Source organism: Phaethon aethereus (genome assembly GCF_964289735.1).
Source record: "Phaethon aethereus genome assembly, chromosome: 1".
Classification (NCBI taxonomy): Eukaryota; Metazoa; Chordata; class Aves; order Phaethontiformes; family Phaethontidae; genus Phaethon; species Phaethon aethereus.
In genome coordinates this window covers 211,342,956-211,367,389 of record NC_138575.1, presented here as the reverse complement: position 1 = coordinate 211,367,389, position 24,434 = coordinate 211,342,956, and the positions used below count along the sequence as shown (strand labels likewise).

General features: G+C 39.3%; 1 protein-coding gene across 1 annotated transcript in view; it reads left to right on the top strand.

Annotated features, from left to right (window-relative positions):
* Nucleotides 1-939: 939 nt before the first annotated feature.
* Nucleotides 940-24,434, top strand: part of DEUP1 (deuterosome assembly protein 1) — a gene marked incomplete at both ends in the record, with an annotated part of 53,007 nt that continues 29,512 nt past the window's right edge. The window contains 4 exons of the mRNA XM_082007182.1: nucleotides 940-983; nucleotides 13,702-13,873; nucleotides 15,210-15,305; nucleotides 20,707-20,841. Of these exons, the coding sequence (XP_081863308.1) occupies nucleotides 940-983; nucleotides 13,702-13,873; nucleotides 15,210-15,305; nucleotides 20,707-20,841 (447 nt within the window). The remainder of the gene's footprint in view (nucleotides 984-13,701; nucleotides 13,874-15,209; nucleotides 15,306-20,706; nucleotides 20,842-24,434) is intronic.

The following is a 24,434-nucleotide window of genomic DNA, read 5'->3' as shown; positions in this document are numbered from 1 at the left end:
CTGTCCCCTGTGGAGCCAAGGCTGGTGCCTCTGCGGCAGTGTCACCTCAGGTGCCTGTCCACTGTGGAGCCAAGGGTGGTGGTCCTGTGGCAGTGTCACCTCAGGTGTGCCGGTCCCCTGGGGAGCCAGTGCCCCTGTGGCAGTGTCACCTCAGCTGCTGGTCCCCTGTGGAGCCAAGGCTGCAGTGCCATGTGGTGGTGTCCATACATCCATACCTACTGGTACCCATGCCCTTGAGAGCCCCACTGCTCACCCCCACAAGGAATTAGGGCTGTTTTGCGCCACTCTGTCACCCGTGATGTGGCTGGTTCCTGTTCATGCACGCAGCCAGGTTTGCCCCACGTCCTCGTGTCCTGCTGGACCCACAGAACCGGGCTGTTCCCAGCAGCAGTCTTGTTCTGGTCTTTCTGCTGAGGTACTTGAGAGCAGTGTGTCGCAGTGCTGCATCTGCTAAGCGAGGGAGCGAATAGTCAATGGGAGCCCAAAACTCTGTTTGAGAGCAATTACAGCCTGGCCATAGGTTAATTAGGGTGTCTGAAGGTATGAGAAATGGTTACTGAATGCAGCCATGGTTCTATGACAAATTTTTTCAAGTGTCTTGGCAAATCATTGACATCACATGACAGGAAATGATCTGAAATAAACTTTTTCATGGAAATCCAGGGCTATCCTCAAGTTAGCACCACCTCTGGTAATCTCAGTGCTGCATGAAGTGCGAGAGCTGCTGAGTTAACTCCAGAAGTTTTCATCTTGCCTGTTCCAGCCTGTAATTAGAGCCATATTCCCCTGCCCCTGTGTTTGCAAAGGGAGAGTTACAGAAATTGAAAGGAAAGCATAGAACTACCCAGAATGAATACTTGGCTGTGTAAATGCACGCATTTAAGAATCTGAATTATTTGATTTTTGTTGGTTCAACAGGTTAAAACGACGATCAGTAGTATGGAGCAGGACTTAGAAGTGTTTCAGGAACAAGCTGTTGCTAAGTAAGTAATGACTTACTGTGTGGGGGTTGAATATATAATGAAATATTATTATGTGGGTTTACTAAAAATGCAAAACACAAAATATTAATGATTTTAGAAGCAAACGTGATTCTCAATTTCTTCTGCTGCTTTCTATGCGAACTGGAGAGGTCACTGATAATTAAGACAACACATCTTACTGCTTTAGCTAATAATCTACTGACTGTTTCTGTTAGTTACTTAAATTTTTAAAATCTTCATCCCTGAACAAAAGGGAGGAAAATGAAAGCTATGTGGGGTTTTATTAAAATGTTAAGAAATATTACTTTAAACTGTTTTAAAACATAGTTGAAGTTGCTAGTCTACAGCAGTATAAACTTACATATCACAGCTCTTGAAACATTCAAAATCTTAAAAACAAGGCTACTAATTGCTAAAGCCTTAGGCTTATTTTGCACAGATAATAACCACAATTATTCTTACCAAGTATTAAGTGCACTTTTCATCACAACACAATCATCTTTTTTTGACATAATCCAAGTTTAGTTCTTCTAGTGTTAATCTAAAAAATACTAGTAGGGCACAAAATCTTTCTAAAGAAGTGTAAACATGGGTGAGATTTGATGTAGGACCTCATCCCACCCAGCCTTTTCAAGGAACACTGCAATATAAAAAGTACTTCCCCATATAATGAGCTAAATAGAGTAATCTACTATAATTTGTAAATAAACTTATTCCCTATTTTTCATATAAACCAGTTTCTTTTATCATTATTACCAAGAAGCAGTTCAAGGTAATATGATGCATAAAAGTATTTCTTAAAGTAACAGAAACATGCATACTCTATCACACCTTATTGTGGCCCAATAAAGTTTTAATAGGATTTGAAAGTGTGCTCTGTGGTACTGAAGAATAATGTGTGCACTTTTCATGATAGAAAAAAATTGCTGCATTAAAATATTATATTCTGAGCAATGTGGCCCTTTTTTTTGGCTTTGAGGGGCATTCTTTTTGTTATTGATATTCCTGGTAAATATAGTCATATAAAAACTTGAATTAAAAAAAAAAATCAAAATACTGCTATTTTTGGGACACATTTTTAACAAATCAGAAGCTTATTTCAAGAGTTCAGATCTTGCCTGGCCTTCGTTGTGATTGATATATGTGAAATTTCAGGCCATTGCAGATGAATCTAGAGAGTGATTTGTCCCATCATAAACCACGTATTCTAGGTAGCTATTTATTGCCATTAACTATACAAAGAATCTGGAAGAGTAGTTTAGAATACACATTCAATGATAAGAGACATTTGTTTCAGTCTATGCTGACAGTATTCCAGAAATAATGCAGATACCTTTAAAACTGGGAAAAGGGCTGGATAATGGTAGTAGAAATCATGACTAGTACACGCCAGCTGCAAGAACTCATAGATCATAAATTATCCATCCACAGATGTGTATGATTCTGTATGGCTAAAAATTGTGAAATAAATCAGTTGTCGTTTATATAACGGAACTTTGGGGTAGAAGATTCTAATGGGCTATTGTATCACAACTGTTTTATATATTTCCTATTTTTAAAGCAAGTTTTAAGAACAGAAAAGGAGTTAATATTGGCTCTTGATAAGGATCAAAAAGTAATTAATGTACTATGTAAGATGTAAATCTTTGTGAACATTGTTCTGCATAGATTTTGCTTGTGTTTGCATAAATACAGTCATACATATTTTCCTATTTGTCAGAAAACCTGAGTAGTAAGGGAAGAAGGCATGAAGTGGAGACTGACAGCGTGAACCAAATGTCAGTCTCTAAATTACAACTTTAGTATGAAGTGTATGGACAATAATATTCTTTCTATGTCTGTTAGGAAACAACCAGAAAAATACAGATCTGTGCAGAAGTCTAAAGCAAAAGGCAGATAAATAGAGCTAGAAAGGTCTAACTAAGGCAAAAATAATTTGTGATAATGTCTTGAAGTTGGTAAAACTTCTTATCTGGATTTTGGCTTGTCTAAATTTGGAAACATCTAGAGTCACATGAAGATCAATAGTTACTAATGACAGCAGAATATTAATATTTTCACCAATATGGAAGTGGAGTTAAAGAAGACTAAGAGCTTGCCTACATCACTTTAAAAATCACATACCTTTAGGTGTTTTGAGCTGTTTCAAAGTAAATGCAACAACAATAAAAAAGCAGCTACTTGCTTAAATACAAGTCGTTACTTCCATGTATGAAGAATCCATTTGATGTATGCATTCAGCAAAGTGGGAATGCTGAATTCATGGGTAAAAACCCCTTACTTCCTTGTTTTATGGGAAAACTTATTTTTTGTCTGTTTACCTGATGGCGTATTAAACAAAAAATACCAGAGTTTTCCACATTCCACATCCAGTGATCAAAATAAATTCTCATGATTGTGATACCACATGATTGGCCATATTCTGAGGGAGATAGTTAGCACTCCTTTCAAAACACTGAAGGGACTAAAATAATAGTTGCGGAAGCTAGTAGTACCTCTGTGCTAGTAGGTGGGGGATAATTGCGGTGTGCAGATCTGTTTGTAATGCCACAGCCATGATAGAGAGTAGTTCTCGCAGTGGAACAGCAGTCGTAATCTGCAGCTTCAGGTACAGCTCTCCTTTTTCAGCTGCCGGTGTACCTAGAGCATCTCAGTAAGGAAGTAGACAGAGAAGGTGGAGACAGACTGAGAAGATGTTTCAGAAGGGATTTTTCCTTCAACAGCCCCCTTTTTTATATTGGTGGTTCTAGGTTCAAGAAACGTGCAAGAACTACTCAGAGAAAATTTTCTAGCAACAGCTGCGGAACTTGCCTTGTGTGGGATGATCTGAAAAGGATAGGTGAAATCTAAGAGAGAAGGATGTCAGCCACGGTGGGTCTGAAACAGTAACCTCACGACCCAGGCTAGAGGTTGCATCTGCACTTGTATAACAGTGTTTAGATGATCCATGTGCTACACAATAAAGAAAGTACCTATTTCTGAAGGCTAAAATCAGATAGCTGAGTCATTGCTGGTGGGTCACCGAAGTGTTGCCACTTGACAATACATGAGGCTGGAAGGGCACGGGTCCTTATAGAACTACCAAAGAAAAGGTAGTCCTGATGCAGTATCGCTTCATCTTCTGTTTTCAAAATCCCATTTTATATTCCACCCAGAAGCAATCCAAGTTCGCTGCATCATTAATGCCGTTTTGAGATTAGTTTCAGGCACTTGAGGAGGGGGCATTTTTGTTTTGTGATATCTACATCACAGTGTATTACTTGCTTGCACTTTGGTTATTATCATTCTATGACTCACATTAAATTTTAAAATGGCATTGCTAACAGTTTTAACTTTAAAAAGGCATTAAGATTTATGTGTGTATTTAAAGAGCCTTTTCAAGCCTAAGATTAATAATGTTAAAGTTTCAAGCATTTGTTGATATAAGAATTTTAAAGAGCTTTACTTTTAAAAAATCATGTTGTTTTAATTGTGATATTGCAAATCTAACAAATTTGCTCCCGTTTCATGTAATAATTATCCAAACAAGGGATAGGCACCATTTAAGCACTAAAAAAATATATTGAATAAACATACCCATCCATTTACTAGATGACTTTTGAAGTCCCTTCCAACCCAAACTATTCTATGATTCTATGTTAAGGAACTCCTTTTTTTTTCGAGTAGTGCAATCAGAAGTTGAGCATGCAGGGTATGAAACGCAGAACATGCAGGACCAGCACTTGACCCAGAGCACAAGCTACAGACAGGAGACTTCAGGGCACTAGGAGGGCAGATGTTTGGAGAGTTGGCTGAACAGCTGGGATGTGAAAGATTATCAGAGAAGAAAGGAAGCATTTTCATGCTAGCATTCACACAAGATGGTGGTGTTCACTACCAGAAGTAAAAGCATCTGCTTATATTAAGGCTGAGTTTGCACAGTTATTTACAGTAGAGGAGCGTGTTAGTTAGCTTACTGTTCTTCGGCGATGTGCTGACAGCACGCTCAGCGGTTGGAGGCTCGCTGGCCGTAGGGATATTACCTCTGAGTTCATGGATCAATTTGTGTTTGGTTAAGTGTGGCTCTGCTAAAGTAGAGTTCCTAATTGCTTGGCACATTCTCGGTTGCAATGTCCCCCAAAAACATATGCCAGATTGTAGCGTTCGTGACACAAAATGGCATTCTGTGCTAATTTGAGGTATTGAAATCCTCTCCAACCCTTCCTAGGATGGTGCAGTTACAGGCATACTGCTGTGCTTTTTATCATTAACCATTTTGTAGATTGCTGCTACGTTATTCAAATGCTGTACTATCTTTTGTCTCTGTGTGACTGTCTCTATGGCAATTATTTCATAAAATAATAGCTCTGCTCATTTTAAGGAAATAGCTATGCTCATTTTAACAAACCCTCATGCCACAGAGATGTTAGAATGCCTGCAAAATGATTAGCGATCATAAAGGCACTTCATGTGCACACAGAGATGTGTACCATCAGCAATCGAGAGAATACATAGCTTTTAGATTTTTATAAATTAAAGAACCAATTAAATTATAAGCAGTGGCTATCACTTTTACTTTTGGGGAAAATGTCAGTGAGATAATTAGTATTACTAAAAGGAAAAGAGAACATGTCATAACTCAAAACAATGTCACAGCATTCAGATTATAAAGTGACGGAACTTGTTTATCATAAGGTTAAGTTTATATCATGAAAAGTAACAGGTTACAATACATCTTTTGCATCAGTTTAGGTGTCAGGAGGGTTAGTTAACAAATTTATGAAATAATACAATTGCTGGTTTTATCAACAGGAAATTCAATATAGGCTTCTAATCAAAACAAAAAAAAGAAAGAAGAGACAAAAATTATGCAAGTGTGAGGAAATGGAAATTAAATTAAGATTAAACTTTGTTTGTACAATGGATAGTCACTATGACAGATGAAAAAAATGAAGAGAATGCAGGTGTACCACTACCAGTATATCTGTTTGAGACAAGGGAGAGAGGGTTGACAGTAGAGAAACAACATTGGTTTTATTTGTACCTTCATTTAGATATGGCAGTAACTGGATACACTGATCTCTAAATCATTGCAGAGAGAAAAATGCAGAAATTTTCACAATTATCAGATCATACCATTGAAAAGAGTAATTTGAAGGTTTTAAATGAGAATATTTTTTTTCATGGCCAAGAAAAGGTTGCAACGACTAACAATGACACATTTCAATATATTCCAATATGTTATAAAGATAAGATAAAAATATGTCTTCTAAAGAAAGTAATGAAGCTGTATATTAGGCTGATTTATAAATAGAATCTCTTATTTAGAAAAAAAAATGTAAAGCAATTAAAACAAGAACAGGAAACAAGAAAGGTATAAAAAAAGCTCTAAAACCAGATGCCACTAAAAAATTTGTGTGGAAATGAAATGTTTACAGAATGTGAAATGAAAGAGATGCTACTCCTCAAAAGTTTAAGAACTCAACACATTATTCCACTGGCTAAAAACAGTCAGTGAAAGGTTTGCCTTTACTTCAGTGGTATATATGCCCCTTTTGGTACTTAGTATAAAAATACCTACAGCCAACATTCTGTGAGCTGTGAACATACTTAAAAATGCTTGATAGTTTTGGTATTTAAAAAAAAAAGTTGATAAAAATAATTTTATTTCAATAAATGAGACGAAGTGAGCATTACAGTGGTGAGTAAGTCTGCTAAAGGCTTTTATCCAAAATACTGTCTTAACTAATTCTGATCTCATATCTCAATTGAAGTAAACTGAGATCAAATTGAAGTCTTTAATGATTGACAAGTAACAGATTTCTTTTTGGTGATGTGTAATTAATCATAGTGATAGGAAACAGTCTGATTTTTTCCTCCATATGACTTGATGAAAATTAAATTTTATAGAAAATTTATGGGCTCATGTACCTAGTTAAGCAATTTGTTCAACAGCTAATTCTTCTTTTTAACAGTCCAAAAGCAGCTCGAAGTGTTAATAGAATAAAATTCCCCTTCTTTATTTTATGGGAAGGAATTAGACAGGAGTGTACATTGTCTCCTTTATCTTTTTCCCAAACCCTAGAATCCTAAAGTGGATAGGAAGCAGTAAGTCAGAAAAATAAAATGTTCAGGAACATTTCAATAAACAGTTTTTATTTTTTTTCTAGCTGGAATGTTTCACTGAAAGTTGAATAGATCCATGAGTTCTAGAAAGATTCTGACTTTTAAATAAATTATTGCAAATCTGAAATGTCAGCTGTAAATTTACAGATTAAGAGAAGCTCTCAGTTAACAAAACAATTGAAGTGAACTGGGCAATAAACTCTCAAAAATATTTCAGGAAAAAATCTCATACAACCTAGAAGGACAGTATAATCTTGATGTGAAATAGTAATTTCTACAAATTAAAAGTTTTAGAGTGTAGAAAGAATTATGCAATTTCTTGCATACAAAAGTATGCGGAGCCAAATTTTCTATAATCAATATCTTTCTTATTTCAAATTTTTCTTATATTCATCATCACATACAAAGTTGGAATGGATATGGAATAAACAAATCTCCATACTAAATTCAGGTACTTTGTATATATCTGCTAAGTGACATATACCAACTGATCTAAACATTGTTTGATACTGTCCAGACAAAGTTTAATTTTTTATAACTAATATACTGCTTCTATATAAGGGTAACTAAGAGGGCAACTTTGACTGTTTTCAGTTTTCTAACATACCATAAATTAACCATATATCATTATCTTGTTACTTAGGACACGTCATATTCCTAAAGCAACGATATAAAATATTGTCTATTACTGACAATGAAGTCGTAGTGTAAGGGAAGTATTCTGAGTTTAATCTCAGAAGTTTGGGAAAAAAATAATGTTTATGTTGCAGATGTTGCACAAATCTCTATGAAATCCAGCACATGGTCCCTCAAAGACAAGTTCTTTTTGAAAATGCACTCACTTCTGTGCTTCCTACTAGAATTAAAACTGACTTGCTTTCAAGCCAGCTGTTGAATAACTTCCTCCAACAAACTCTGTTTCCATCATTATGTACCTTTAGTGGGAAGTCCTATATTAAGTTAAGCAACTTAATATTCAGCTTCTCCTACTCTTGTCCATTGAGGCTTGGGCCTGGATACTTTCAACTCAGTTTATGCTCATTTGACAGTTCATCCTTGAAAGAGTGAGAAGGCATCAAACAGCATTTAAGCTAGGCAAATAGTCCAGAATATGCTAAATACTCTGATTTTCAGGCAAATTTAAGATAGATGCAATAAGATTCCACCTCCATTCCAGGCATCATTTATCTTTCCCATTTCTTTCTGATGTTGAAAAGTGGTTATTTCCATCAGAATTAAAATAAAATCTTAGCAATGTGTCCTGGTTTCAGCCAGGATAGAGCTGGTTTTCCTCACAGAAGCTAGTGTGAGACTGTGTTTTGGATTTGGGATGAGGAACTGTTGATAATGTGCTGATGTTTTGGGTTGTTGCTGAGCCGTCAAGGACAGTCCAGCTTCTTGTGCTGGCCTGCCAGCGAGCAGGCTGGGGGTGCACGGGGAGCTGGGAGGGGACACAGCCGGGACAGCTGACCCAGACTGGCCAAAGAGATATTCCCTACCATCCGACGTCATGCCCAGTACATAAACTGGAGTTGGCTGGGGGGGCGGAAATCGCTGCTCGGGGACGGGCTGTCGATCACGGGGTGGTGAGCAATTTCTGTATTGGGCATCACTTGTTCTTATACATTCCTTTGTTGGTATTATCATTGTTGTTCCCTTCTTTCTTTCTGTCCTATTAAACCGTGTTTATCTCAACCCACGAGGTTTTTCCTAATTCTCTCCCCCGTCCCGCTGTGGGAGGGAGAGTGAGCGAGCGGCTGCGTGGTGCTTAGTTGCCGGCTGGGGCTAAACCACGATAGTCCTTTTTGGCGCCCAACGTGGGGCCCGAGGCTTGAGATAATAACAGTTGCAGGTCACAGTATCAGTTTGATTTGCATCATGCTCTCGTCTTTGCTGTACATGTTAAGGATCGGTGTTGGTTTCTGCGGGCTGCTGTACTCTGCAATGATTAGTAATGTCTCGCCTGTGAATTTTGTTTTTAGAGCACTGACCTTGAGCTTAATGTGGTATCATCTGAGCTCTGTACTAAAGCCGTTACTGTATTTTGGCTACAGTCTTGTGGAGACGATTAGCAATTATACTTCTGCCTCTGAAAGGTTTTTTATGGAGGAAATGCAGAATGGTACCTTTGATACCCTCTATCATAACATTTCCTCCTTCATCACAATAATTTTTCAGTATTTTGAACACCCTTGGCTGGTTAAAATACCTCTATTGCTACTTCTGGGGAACATGGTTTCAGTTTTGTCTAAGGTTGGCAAGCAATTTAAGAATATCACCCGGAGATCTGCCCCAAGGCTGGATAGTTATGAATGGCAGGGTGTGTGGAACAGCATGGGCAAATGCCTGGGGCGGTGGGCACCTCCGGTGTTTTGGAGCTTCACTCCCGAACAAGTGCAGAATCCTGATAAACTAGCAGAATATCTGGAAGAAGTATGCTGTCAGCCTGGCAGCTCCAAGGAGACACAGATCATTGCCATGTGCTGGGGCCTGGCCCATGCCTACTGAACCCTATTTAACACTATGCAAAGGGGAGAGGGGCTCTCTGGGTCTGATGGCAATGTGGCAGGCACTGTGACTACTCCAACGTCTGTAGCAGGCACTGTCACTACTCCAACCCCCACGGCGGGCACTGCCACTACTCCAACCCCCACGGCGGGCACTGTAGCTACTCAGACTGTTGCAGCTGAACCAGAGGACCAGCCCATCCCGGTATCAGTTGCCCCTGTACAAAAGAAGAAATCTTGGAAGCGGAAGTCAGCTCGTTTAGTAAGGGAGGAGGAAGATCCTGCTAAGAAGGAGCCAGAGGAAGAGAGTGAGGAGGCAGAGTGCTCTGAAGCAGGGCCATCACAAGCACGGAAGAGGGAAGAGAGCGAGTCATCGCTTGAAGAGGAGGAAGAGGAAGAACTTATAAAAGAGACGGTAACTACCCGATCTCTATCCCTGAGTGAATTGCAAGATATGCGAAAGGATTTCAGCCGTCGTCCAGGTGAGCACATTGTCACCTGGCTGCTCCGATGCTGGGATAATGGGGCCAGTAGCCTGGAATTAGAGGGTAGGGAAGCCAAGCAGCTGGGATCCCTTTCTAGGGAAGGGGGCATTGACAAAGCAATTGGAAAAGGTGCACAAGTCCTCAGCCTCTGGAGACGACTCCTGTCGGGTGTGAAGGAAAGGTATCCCTTCAAGGAAGATGTTCTATGTCACCCAGGCAAGTGGACCACCATGGAGAAAGGTATCCAGTACCTGAGGGAGCTAGCGGTGCTGGAAGTGATTTATGGTGACTTGGACAATGGACAATCATCCAAAGATCCAGAAGAAGTTTTCGAGAAAGGGAAGAAAATAATTCAAGTCCTTCTGAAAGCTGGTTTTGCTATAAAGCAAAGTAAAGTCAAGGGACCTGCACAAGAGATCCAGTTTTTAGGAATAAAATGGCAAGATGGACGTCGACAGATCCCAACGGATGTGATCAACAAAATAACAGCTATGTCTCCACCAACTAGCAAAAAAGAAACACAAGCATTTCTGGGTGTTGTGGGTTTCTGGAGAATGCATATTCCAAATTACAGTCTGATTGTAAGCCCTCTTTATCAAGTGACCCGGAAGAAGAACGATTTTAAATGGGGCCCTGAGCAACGACAAGCCTTCGAACAAATCAAACAGGAGATAGTTCATGCCGTAGCCCTCGGGCCAGTACGGGCAGGACAAGATGTTAAAAATGTGCTCTACACGGCAGCCGGGGAGAATGGCCCTACCTGGAGTCTCTGGCAGAAGGCACCAGGAGAGACTCGAGGTCGACCTCTAGGGTTTTGGAGTCGAGGATATAGGGGATCTGAGTCCCGCTATACTCCAACTGAAAAGGAGATATTGGCGGCATATGAAGGAGTTCGAGCTGCCTCAGAAGTGGTTGGTACTGAAGCACAGCTCCTCCTGGCACCCCGACTGCCGGTGCTGGGCTGGATGTTCAAAGGGAGGGTCCCCTCTACGCATCATGCGACTGATGCTACGTGGAGTAAGTGGGTCGCGCTTATTACACAGCGGGCTCGAATAGGAAATCTTAATCGCCCGGGAATCTTGGAAGTGATCATGGACTGGCCAGAAGGCAAAGATTTTGGAATATCACCGGAAGAGGAGGTGGCGCGTACTAAGAGGCTCCACCATATAATGAACTGCCAGAGAACGAAAGGCAATATGCCCTGTTTACTGATGGGTCCTGTCGTATTGTAGGCAAACATCGAAGGTGGAAAGCTGCTGTATGGAGCCCTATACGACGAGTTGCAGAAGTGGCTGAAGGACAAGGTGAATCAAGTCAGTTTGCGGAGGTGAAAGCCATCCAGCTGGCTTTAGATATTGCTGAACGAGAAAAATGGCCAGTACTCTCTCTTTATACTGACTCATGGATGGTAGCAAATGCTCTATGGGGGTGGCTGCAGCAATGGAAGCAGAGCAACTGGCAACGCAGAGGCAAGCCCATCTGGGCTGCTGAATTGTGGCAAGATATTGCTGCCCGACTAGAGAATCTCGTCATAAAAGTACGTCACGTAGATGCTCACGTACCCAAGAGTCGGGCCACCGAAGAACATCAAAACAACCATCAGGTGGATCAGGCTGCTAAGATTGAAGTGGCTCAGGTGGATCTGGACTGGCAACATAAGGGTGAATTATTTATAGCTCAGTGGGCCCATGACACCTCAGGCCATCAGGGAAGAGATGCAACATATAGATGGGCTCGGGATCGAGGGGTGGACCTGACCATGGATGCTATTGCACAGGTTATCCATGAATGTGAAACGTGTGCTGCGATCAAACAAGCCAAGCGGTTAAAGCCTCTCTGGTATGAAGGACGATGGTTGAAATATAAATATGGCGAGGCCTGGCAGATTGACTATATCACACTTCCACAAACTCGCCAAGGCAAGCGCTATGTGCTTACCATGGTGGAAGCAACCACCGGATGGCTGGAAACATACCCTGTGCCCCATGCCACCGCCCGGAACACTATCCTGGGCCTTGAAAAGCAAGTCTTATGGCGACATGGCACCCCCGAAAGAATTGAGTCAGACAATGGGACTCATTTCCGAAACAACCTCATAGACACCTGGGCCAAAGAGCACGGCATTGAGTGGGTGTATCATATCCCCTATCATGCACCAGCTTCCGGAAAAATTGAACGATACAACGGACTGTTAAAGACTACACTGAGAGCAATGGGTGATGGGACATTCAAAAATTGGGATAAACATTTAGCCAAAGCCACCTGGTTAGTCAACACTAGGGGATCTACTAATAGAGCCGGCCCTGCCCAATCAAAACTTCTACGTACTGTAGAAGGGGATAAAGTCCCTGTGGTGCATGTGAGAAACATGCTGGGGAAGACAGCCTGGGTTACTCCTGCATTAGGAAAAGGCAAACCCATTCGTGGGATTGCCTTTGCCCAGGGACCTGGGTGCACTTGGTGGGTAATGCGGAAGGATGGGGAAGTCCGATGTGTACCTCAAGGAGACTTGATTTTGGGTGAAAACAGTCAATGATTTGAATTGTATTATGTTAATTGTTCAGAATGACATTACTACTATGGCTGCTATCTACCATATCAATGGTATTATAGTAAGAATCACCCAGACTGATGAAGAATGAGCTTCACTGAAACCAAGCAACGTGCAGCAGTGATGAAACCAGAACTGGCTTCAGCAGCTTGCACTCAACAAATCCCTCGAGATCGACATCTTCGACCTGCAGATCATGGACATGGACCGTGCCAGATGACAATCCAACACCACATACCATCTCCCCTGCCCTGAGAGACTGCTATGATGGATGAAGCCCAGAGTCATGGACTGACTGAACTCCATAGACATTTTAAGTGATGGCCCATGGACTAAGAGAGTGATATCTGTGTGTATATATTAAAGGACAGGAAGAGTAATAATGAATAATTGGAATGTATTGAAAAGTATAGGACCTGGGCATGACGTAAATGGTATGGAATAAGGGGTGGATACTGTCCTGGTTTCAGCCAGGATAGAGCTGGTTTTCCTCACAGAAGCTAGTGTGAGACTGTGTTTTGGATTTGGGATGAGGAACTGTTGATAAGGTGCTGATGTTTTGGGTTGTTGCTGAGCCGTCAAGGACAGTCCAGCTTCTTGTGCTGGCCTGCCAGCGAGCAGGCTGGGGGTGCACGGGGAGCTGGGAGGGGACACAGCCGGGACAGCTGACCCAGACTGGCCAAAGAGATATTCCCTACCATCCGACGTCATGCCCAGTACATAAACTGGAGTTGGCCGGGGGGGCGGAAATCGCTGCTCGGGGACGGGCTGTCGATCACGGGGTGGTGAGCAATTTCTGTATTGGGCATCACTTGTTCTTATACATTCCTTTGTTGGTATTATCATTATTGTTCCCTTCTTTCTTTCTGTCCTATTAAACCGTGTTTATCTCAACCCACGAGGTTTTTCCTAATTCTCTCCCCCGTCCCACTGTGGGAGGGAGAGTGAGCGAGCGGCTGCGTGGTGCTTAGTTGCCGGCTGGGGCTAAACCACGACACAATGTAAATAAAAAATTGTTTTCTCCCTTATTCTTTATTTGAAAAAAAGAATTTTTTTTTTAATATTATTAGAACTTCTCCATGTGAAACTGAACTTCAGGAGTTAGTGCATCAAATTGACATCATGGTGAACAGCAAGAAACTGGAATGGGAAAGGAAGATGAAAGCTTTAGAAGCAAAGATGGATATCCGGGATCAAGAATTAGCAAATGCCCAAAACAAACTGGATCAAAAAGGTCAAGAGGTATTTAAGAAAATCATATTCTATAAAGAAAGTATTTATTCTGGGAGTTCGTTAATGGTATGCTCTAAATGCTCTATAAGGAGACCTGGTTATTCTATTATGTAAAAAATACCAAACATCCTTTAAAGGTCACTAATTATCCTTAGTGTTTTGTTTTAAAGTGTGCTTCTGTTCTGAAAAGTGATTGTAAAAATGTAACTGAAAGTCTCATATTTCTTCTATTTCCCTAAAGTCTAAATCAAATATTCTTAGTTCAGCTGTAAAAAGATAATTTGATTTTTTTTCTAAATGCCAACACTTCTAGTTTCATTAGAAATTTTAAATGGAAAGGTACAGTTTGAAAAGTTTCACAAAATTATGTCTTTGTAATTTCTGTTTATACCTGATTTTTATCATTTTATGTTATATGCTGTCTTTGTATGATAATTTTATTAATAGTGAAGATTCAAATTATATTACCACTTAGACTTGCTTACCAAACTGAAAGCCCCAGTGTACTTGATGTTGTCTGTAATTCACAGTCTTGTCTGCTGAATATTCATTCAGAGCATCAGTAAATCCTAGCAGAGCATTCAGTTCTAGAGTTGCGTGTTTACACATGGGCATCTTTGTGTGAGTTAGGTGTCTAAACTGCCAGTGGGAGTTTTGAAAATGAAATAACTCTACCTAATGAGCAATTAGGAATTTCCCCTTAGTCATTGGAGTTAGAGGAGCCAAGAGAATAACTCACCCAGCCAGTCCTTAAAGCATCAATTTATTTGCCTGTACAGAGATGTTATCCGAACTATTTTAGCATATTCCACCTAGTTTCCAGCTGCCCCTCCCGGAAAACATAGATGTCGTATATGCTCTTTGTCATATTTCTCAGATCTCTGTGAAATTGTCAGATAATTCAAGATATCTCAAATGGCACTGTACTTAGGGACTGAAATGAGTCCACAGTATCTCCTGATAATTTGTGCATAAGTTGAAGGTAATTTATATGATTATATAAGACATTCAAGCAAAATTTTCACAACAGGGTACAGCAGTTCATTCATATAGCTAGGTCAGAAATGTTTTCATTAAATGGTCTTTCATGGCAGAATCATACAGTATTATCATTAAATCATAACAGAAGCATACAATGAGATTTTTCACTATAAAATCCCTAACTTGATGTTGATACATACATTGTGGTATCCAGTTTTATTATTAAGTTTCTGAATTAATATATATTTTTAATACCTATCCTTTAAGCAGCAGTCTTCTTTCAAAGTTTCAAATGACTATTCCAAAATGGCATATTTTGGAACACTTCTGAAAAGGTAAATTTGAGTGCTTATTTTAACTGTAGGTAGGTTTACTTCAGCAGAAACTGGAAGACTTACAGAAAACTAAATATGAAATGGCTCAGAATTATGAAACTCAGCTTCAAGCACTGAAATATCAGGTAAGAAGAATGGCAGTTTCATTCTTTTATGATTGCAGTGTAAAGAGCTTATATGTGCCTAACGGTATAGATGTACCTTTATGGATTTGGGAAAGATTAATTGTGTCATACAAATGGTGATGACTACAGCTTCCTACCAGGCTCCTTTATCATTTCTATACTGACATGTCCAAACTCTTTGGATGGATTTTGATGTGATTGTGACATCTGTTATGAAGACAGATACTCAGTTTCCTGACTTTGGACTAATAACTAAAAACCTTGGTGAATGAAGAAAATAGATAATTAGATTCATGCTAATAAGATTCTGATGCATGTTAGGAATTTTAAGACTGAAACTGTTCTCGTCATGTCTTTTCTACAATTTTTTCTGGCTTTAGTTTGCCTCATTTAGAGGGATTATTAAAGTGATGTGATAGCTTCCATAAAGGAAAAACTAGAGTAACCTGGATTATTGACATTGGGAATTTGTTTTGGCTTTATTCATTTCAGTGTGTGACTGCAGCCCAGAAAGCCAGTCGTATCCTGGGCTGCTTAAAAAGAAACATGGCCAGCAGGTCGAGGGAGGTGATTCTGCCCCTCTCCTCCGCTCTGGGGAGACCCCCCTGCAGTGCTGCGTCCGGCTCTGGAGCCCTCAGCACAGGAGAGACAGGGACCTGCTGGAGCGGGTCCAGAGGAGGCCACAAAAATGATCCAAGGGATGGAACAGCTCTGCTGTGAGGACAGACTGAGAGAATTGGGGTTGTTCAGTCTGGAGAAGAGAAGGCTCCGGGGAGACCTTCCAGATTGCAGCCTGCCAGTACTTAAAGGGTACTTATAAGACAGATGGAGAGAGACTTTTTACCAGGGCCTATAAGTGATAGGACAAAAGGTACCAGTTTTAAGCCGATAGAGGGTAGATTTTGATTGGACATAAGAAAGAAATTATTTATGATCAGTGTCGTGAGACAGTGGAACAGGTTGCCCAGAGCAGTTGTGGATGCCCCATCATTGGAAGTGTTCAAGGTCAGGTTGGACGGGGCTCTGAGCACCCTGATCTAGTTGGAGATGTCCCTGCCCATGGCAGGGGTGTTAGAATAGATGATCGTTAAAGGTCTTTTCCAACCCAAACCATTCTGTGGTTCTATGATTCTAGGATTCTATGATTCAATTTAGCTGTGTTTGCTCTGTGCCTGTATTTTTGTTTCTTCTTTGTTTTCCACTTCAGTCATTCATCTAATTTCTTAGCAAACTGCAGTCAGTTCTGTTCTCAGATTTTAGCAAGTTAACATACACAATTCTACATTGTTTTTCCTGCTATTGTTTCCTTCACTGGAGTCTCCCACCAGAGATTTAGTGTTATAATTAAAAATTTCCAATCATCTCTCATATCATAGAATCATCTTGGATTGCATAAATTTGGTATCATTATTTTCATCTAGAATTGATAACACTTACCACCCAAATCCATCAAACCAATAAATGTATGATTGATTTTTAATGTTATGTTGTCTTTAATTTCTTTTTTCTTTTATATATGGAAATTGATTTGGCAAACAGTTCTATGATTAAGCAGAGAATATTTTGGTTGTTACATAATTAACACCTCTAATCATTTGGGAAAGTAGATAGAAACAAAAGCTGTTTTATAATTTACACGAATTACAGAAAAAAAACCAACATCTTAGCATGATTATTGAGAAGATAAACATTAAACAATGAAAGATGGTGTGACTTTTTGCGTATAAGTTGTAAGGTACCTTTGGCAATGCAGAGCTATCCCCCAAAATACAGCAGATTTCTTTTTTCTCACCCTTTTGCACATTTCCTGCAATGTTTTTCGCTTAAAATTTTTATCACATGCTAAAAATGACTGTGTTTATGTTACATGTTGTTGCTAAGATCTTCAGTGAAGTTGAACTTTCTGAAGTTGAAACTCCATGTCATTTCTCATAAAGCTTTTGCTTCTGAAGTTATTTACCCTATAAGCCTTTTCCATGGGCAAATATTATCTGTTTTCTCTTTGTGTTTTTTTAAAGATCTTAAACTTCCTAACCTACAAGCTTCTGTCTGTAAACCTGGTTATACTTCTTGCCAAGACTCTCCTTTTTAGTTACCTCTCAGATCACCTAACCTTCTTTGAGTTTCCTGATTGCTTCTCCTTTTATCTTTATGGAAGAAGTTTGGATTTCTAGCTCTTAAGAATATACATCACTTTCCCAATCTATGCCTCCAAACATTTCCTTCTCTCTCAGTCATCCTATTTATTTTACCGAAGGTTCCATCACTGATGCCATTTGCATTTTATTTTCCGATTCCCACTCCTCCTCTTTCACCAAACTGTATTCCTTCATGGAATATCCATCCAGAACACATTGACTGAAGAAGAAAACTGTTAAGTGCCTAGAGTCAGGAGGCCTGCCTAGATTCTGTGTGCCATAAACAGAAAGTTTGCCTGTCAGAACAATTCCGAGCACCTATGCTAGACAGCAGGCCTATCCCACTCTGCTCCTCTCACTTTTGCCACGTCTCCTTAGTTCCTTTCTTTAATTACAGTGCTGCAGTGTCTACCATAGAATAACTTTAATGTCCCTGATTCTCAGCTGCACAAACGCATATTTAAAATACAGAGCTTTCCTGACAATATTAATCTTTGCCTTATCTCCTTTGTCTCCTTTCTTTTGGTTATCCTCACTTGAAAGTTATACCTCTTTCTACACTGTACAATCTTAAGAGCTACAGTTCAGTTTTGCACAAATGGTGTGACTGTTACTATTTACTAGTAGCATTGTATCTTTCTCTGCAGATGTATTCTTAAAATCCCTCACAACTTTTGTTCCTAATCTTGGTAGAAGTAGAAAGGATCACTTTTTCTAGCTCTAAGAATCCTAGGCTGTTCAAATTTCTCCCTGATATACTGCTTCTATGGTCCTCAGTGCTTTTTACCCTTGCTACTGATAAAAGCAGCTATTTAAAGAGCAACATTCCCACTGAATTGATTGTGTGCCTGACGAATGCAGTAAAACCTGTATTTTTCTTCTATTAGGGAAATAATTCTTGATATGTAACCTGAAACTCTTAGGCCACACTGCTGCACTCATTCAAATGTACATTTTTAATGTATTAAATTAAATAGCAAAAAATTTAGGGGTTCATCTTCATTACTTTCTTCCTTCATTTTTTTATATATTAATGTTTAGTAGTTATTCTCATTTTGAAAATGACAGAAATTTCTCAGCAAAAGAATAAGAAGCCATTCTTGCTTTAAGCACTTTAGCAACTAATTGCCTCACTTAGACATTTAAAAGCTAGATGGCTATGTCTGAGCTACCTCAGGCTCCCAATAGGATCAATGAGGGGAAATGGACACCCCTAGAATATAATTAATCTCAGTGTATGATGAGAATTTAAGACAGCTGAAATGACTTAAGCATTCGGAGGCAGCTTTTTCTAATGCAGAATAGCTCAGGCTCGGATGTCTAACTTTCAGAAGCCTAAACATAGATAAATCCCATCCCAGAACTCAGTACCATGCCTCAGATTTTTTTTACTTGTACAATATGTCAGTAGAGCAACTTGGACCTTATTTTTAAAGCAAATATCTAGTGTTAAATGGAAAGATTTTTGGCTTTTAGTTAGTTTCCTGTCGTGATAACATCCAGACTATAATCTCTCTGAAATACCCTACTTTCATTAACTGAATCTAACAGTCAAACTAAATTTTCTCATTTTGGCCATTCTGTTCTATTTTAGACTGATTTGCTGAAGTGTTGGATCCTGTATTTCCTAGCCTTTTTAGCATTAACAGTCTAATAATTGTCTTCATCTGGGTTTGCTCTTCCCAGGCAGTTCACACATTCTGTAGTACAATCAAGAACAAAATTGCTGTTATTTGAAAAAGCATCTCTTTCTTCCAAAGGCAGTAAGTTCCATGTTGTTTGAGTTTGGATAATGTGACTCATTTTAAATATTTTATCTTAACTGTGTTCTCCAGCAAGGTAATTCTTAAATACAGGCAGCTTCTCTGCAAGACTTTTGATTTCATTTTGAAGGTGATATCTCAGCTCTGTAAGTCCATGTTACAGGATTTCTACTCAGAAATTCCAAGTTGGGGACATCAGTCCTTAGATCTCCTCATTTCATGAAACTTTCTACTCTAGGACGATCTATCTGCTGGTCTGTTCAATTCTTTTTGCTGTTCCGAATTATGAGTTTCCAAAATCTTGTCAAAAGTCTGTAGGGAGTTTACAGATCATTTTTTTAAGTCCACTTTCTGTTCTGTATCTTTTCTGGACCTTTTTGGCCATCGTTGTTATCTGCACAGACCTCAGTTGCTCATTCCAGGTTGGTTCAATAGAATTACATTCCACTTCCAATTATGTCCTTGGAAGTAATTTCCAGACAGTAGTTCACTTGAGAAGTTGACGAAAATATCAGGCTTTATGGATTTTGTTTGATTAGGCAAAGAATTTTATGTTAGAATTGGAAAATTTTAAGTGAAGCCCTAATTATTACAGAGAATGTAAACCATCATATATAACTGAATTTAAAGGAACAAAACAACAAGAGACATGATCAGTATTCATAGTTGGAAGCTTCTTTTCTACTCAACATTCTTTAAAAAGTTCTTTCATTCAGCTTCCCTCAAGACCATATTTTTAGTGTTTCTTTTGTCAATATCCTTGGGTTTTGTTTTTTTTTTCCTAATCCAGATGTACATATCTCTACCAGTGAATGTCAGTTTGCTATATCAAACCTGGAAATGGCCACTAGCCCCTTTGCTTGTGTAGTATAGCTAACAGTTGATCAGACTGGCCGTTTTGCTAAAGAGGCTGGTACTTCTACTGGTATCTTCCCTTCTCTGCCTCTGACTCCTTTGCCTCTGTTCCTAAGCCATGTTTTCGTGATAAGATCAATAGGCAGAACAATATTTAGTGTCTAATTCTCATAGACACTCTTTGGTACTTAATGATTCCAGAAGAATGCAATCATCACATAGATCACATTTCAACAATTTTCCTGTTGTAAAAGAAACATGCAAGTTTAAAATACATTAATGATAATCCTTCATTCTTTGGTTAGTGAAGCACCCGTTAAAAATTCAACACAAGATGGCAGTAAACAAGTGTAGAACTTTTTGTATAAACATCATAGAGGAAGTGACACTATGGGTAACAGTGCCATAAAGAACTTGAGCAGAATTAAGTAGCTGTCAGATCAACTCGTTTGAACAGTTAACATTTATATGAGAGCTTAGTCTTGTTCATTTCTAAGAAATTAATTTTATTAATTGATTCTTTGTTACATTGATTAAATATTTAAAATGCTGAAGCTGCAGTTGGCGATTCTAGTTTAAGGAAAACTTTGGCCACATGGTCATCTTTGCTAGATTCTGAATGTTCAACTCTGCTTTCATTTTTAGTTTTCGAAGTTGACACATAATTATGAAAAGCTACAGTTACATCAATTAAAACAAAAAAAGGTTCAAAGTAGAGAAAAATGGGAGAAAAGCCTAGAGATACCATCTGAACTAAGCAGTTTATACAAGAAAATGGAGGTAAGAATACTTTGTTACTATAATTTTAGTATGCCTTTAGAACTAATTTGTGGTTTCCAGTTGTAAACTTTAATTTCCTGATAATTCTATAAAAATTTTATAATTTTCTTGCTCTGTCAAGAGAAGGTGTATAGTTCACTCTTCAGGTTTTGCTCTTTTATCCATGTTTTATTAGTGGTTTTAGTAGTTCTATGAGTTAATATAAATAATTTTCTTCATAGGTGTAACTATAAATAAATTTTACTTTTTTCCTGGTTAACACATGCGTACTAGATAATATAACCATTAATACAAGTTTTATAGAACTCAGGGCACCCTTGACCATGTAGAGCTAGATAGAAAAAGAATTTAGGATTTGAAAACTGTTACATACTTATCTTGTCAGTACCCATGTGCCTGAAGCAATTTGCAACCTTGACCTCGGTGCCTAGTTTCCCTAGGTAACACATGAGGAAGGATTAGGCACTTAAAAATACTTCCCAGAGAATCCAACGTACTGAATGGTGGCTAGATACTATGAGATGCTGAGCACAGGATTCAGTCATATTCCCTATACCTCTGGACACAGAATGGATTTTAACTGACTTACTCTTGGATACAGGAAGATACTGATTTCTGATCATAATTCCTGGCCTTGACTTCTGAGAGTCAGAAGTTACTTTATGATCTGTGGAATAATCAAATATTTATTGGGCCACCACAGGAGAGTTAGCCAACACAGAAAACTAGCAAATACAGACTGTGCCTCCAAGTGGTGGCTTCTCCCCAAATACTCTTCTGGCTACATTCACCGGTGCAGAAACTGATATCCAGTCTCATTTCTTATAACTGTAATCTCTAGCTGTACTAATTTTTGCATCTTTTTTTTTTACTTATCCAATAAATTTGCTGGTATCCTGTGCAAAGTGAAACAACTTCAACGGGAAGAATTCCAGAGCCTGTTGAAAAGTAACATTTGTTTGTTAGGTGGAAAATTAACATGGGAAGATTCTGGTTCAGATTCTGTCTGGAGAGAAGATTACTAAACTGAGTCTTCCACATATGGAGAGAACAGTCTAACCACTAGTCTGATGAAGCATGGCAGGATCACAAAAAAATTTACATTTTCTCTGGCCATCCTTTGTAAAGAGCATAATAAAGTAGTGTGTGCTTCAAGCAATTACTGAACTGGGTCCTGTAGGAAAAGTAAGCAGAGGAATACCAGTTGAAAGTGTGAGCTAGTTGCCTCGCTGCTAAGCATTGTGAGGACTTACAAGCTTATGATGTAGATTTATGTAGATTTATGAGGTAGATTATTTAGACACTTTGAGAACTTTAAAATAAAAAAATTAAGATCTAATAGCTTTTAAGTACTTTCATATTTAAGCTGCAATTAAGAAGTGTTTTAGGATCTTTATTTTGGACTTACCTATCTTATGTGTTATTCTATAAGATATAGGACCAACTTCTGCAACCTTCATGTGACTGTTCCTCCGTGACAGGAGACATCCTAGGCACATCCTATCTCTACATAATGTTGCTGTGTCTTCCACATGGAAGAGTCCTTACTATCAGAAAAGCTACTACGCTTTGGCCTGCAACATAGCTGCCAACATCTGCAACTACAAGAATAATAAATGGGTTATACATCTATCGTTGCCTAAATATATCACTACTGTGAAACTGTCTGATCCAGCTAATTTGAGAATGACCTTTTTCAAAATTAAAATGTGAAAATAATATAACACAATGCTACAATTTGATTAATTATGCAGTATGAAAAATGAATGCTTGGAATATATTCAGCAAATTCTAGTATTCAGGAAATAATTACTGTGTTGAAAATCTACTAAGCTCAGCAGTGCTTTAGTAAGGCCTTGAACCTGCAGTTCTCATTAAGTAATCTGAAACTCCATTTGTATCACATTTTGGAAAATGGGAAGATGTTATTGGTTTTAAATGCCAAAGTAGGTATTAGGAAAGCTGTAAGAGAAGATTTGTATTAATCTATATTGGAAAGCATTCAGTCTTGTTTCAGTAGCAATTAAAATCTTATTTTTTAAAAGTTGGGGAATACACCAGTTTAGGGTAATTATAAAAAATCATCTTTCTTTTTGGAACCAACAATTCCATTGTGAAAAAGGAAGTTCTTGTAACAGCTTATAAATATTATAGTTTTTGCTATATAAAGGAGTATGCTGTTATTTTGCTAATTCTTCAAACTAAAAGAGCAACAGCGCTAGTAACTGGAGTTCTTTGAAGAAATTTAAAGTCTAGTTGTGAACATGTAAGATCTGGTACCATTTAAGAGCAAATTCAAATACATTATGAATAGGAATGTAAGTGCAAATACAAAAACAGTATACAGATAAATCTGATATGATAGAATTTGTTAAACAAGTTGTTTGTTTAAACTAGATGAACTCAGAACCAGAAGCAACAATTTTAAAGAGAGCAAGCAGTCAAATTTATTCACAGTAGCTGCTACCCAATTTGTTAAAAAAAAAAAAAAAAAAAGCAAAAATACACACCCAAAACATTTGTCTGAATATTAACGGTTTGTCCCTCCAGGGTCCATCTTGGGACCAGTACTCTTTAATATCTTCATCAATGACATAGACAGTGGGATCGAGTGCGCCCTCAGCAAGTTTGCAGATGACACCAAGCTGAGTGGTGCAGTTGACACACCTGAAGGACAGGATGCCATCCAGAGGGACCTGGACAAGCTTGAGGAACGAGTCTTTGTGAACCTCATGAGGTTCAACAAGGCCAAGGGCAGGGTCCTGCACCTGGGTCAGGGCAACCTCCGGTATCAGTACAGGCTGGGGGATTAAGGGATGGAGAGCAGCCCTGCCAAGAAGGACTTGGGGGCACTGGTGGAGGAAAAGCTGGACAGAAGCCGGCAATGTGCGCTCACAGCCCAGAAGGCCAACCATCTCCTGAGCTGCATCCAAAGCAGCGTGGCCAGCAGGTCGAGGGAGGGGATTCTGCCCCTCTGCTCCGCTCTGGGGAGATCCTATCTGCAGTGCTGCATCCAGCTCTGGAGCCCTCAGCACAGGAAAGACATGGACCTGTTGGAACAGGTCCAGAGGAGGCCACAAAAATGATCAGAGGGGTGGAACACACCTCCTCCTGTCCCGGAGGCTGAGAGACAGGCTGAGAGAGTTGGGGTTGTTCAGCCTGGAAAAGAGAAGGCTCCAGGGAGACCTTATTTCAGCCTTCCAGTACTTCAAGGGGGCGTACAAGAAAGACGGGGCAGACTTTTTAGCAGGGCCTGTAGCAATAGGACAAGGGGTAATGGTTTTAAACTAAAAGAGGACAGATTTACGCTAGATCTAAGGAAGAAATTTTTGAAAATGAGGGTGGTGAACCAGTGTCCCAGGTTGCCCAGAGAGGTGGTAGATGCCCCATCCCTGGAAACGTTCCAGGTCAGGTTGAGTGGGGCTCTGCTAGTTGAATATATCCCTGCCCATGGCAGGGGTTTTGGAACTAGATGATCTTTAAGGACCCTTCCAACCCAAAGATTCTATGATTCTATGGTTTAGTGATTCCCTGCTGATTACTCTACTTGACATTGATGTAGCTTTAAAGTCACAGGAACTACCTTCCAATGA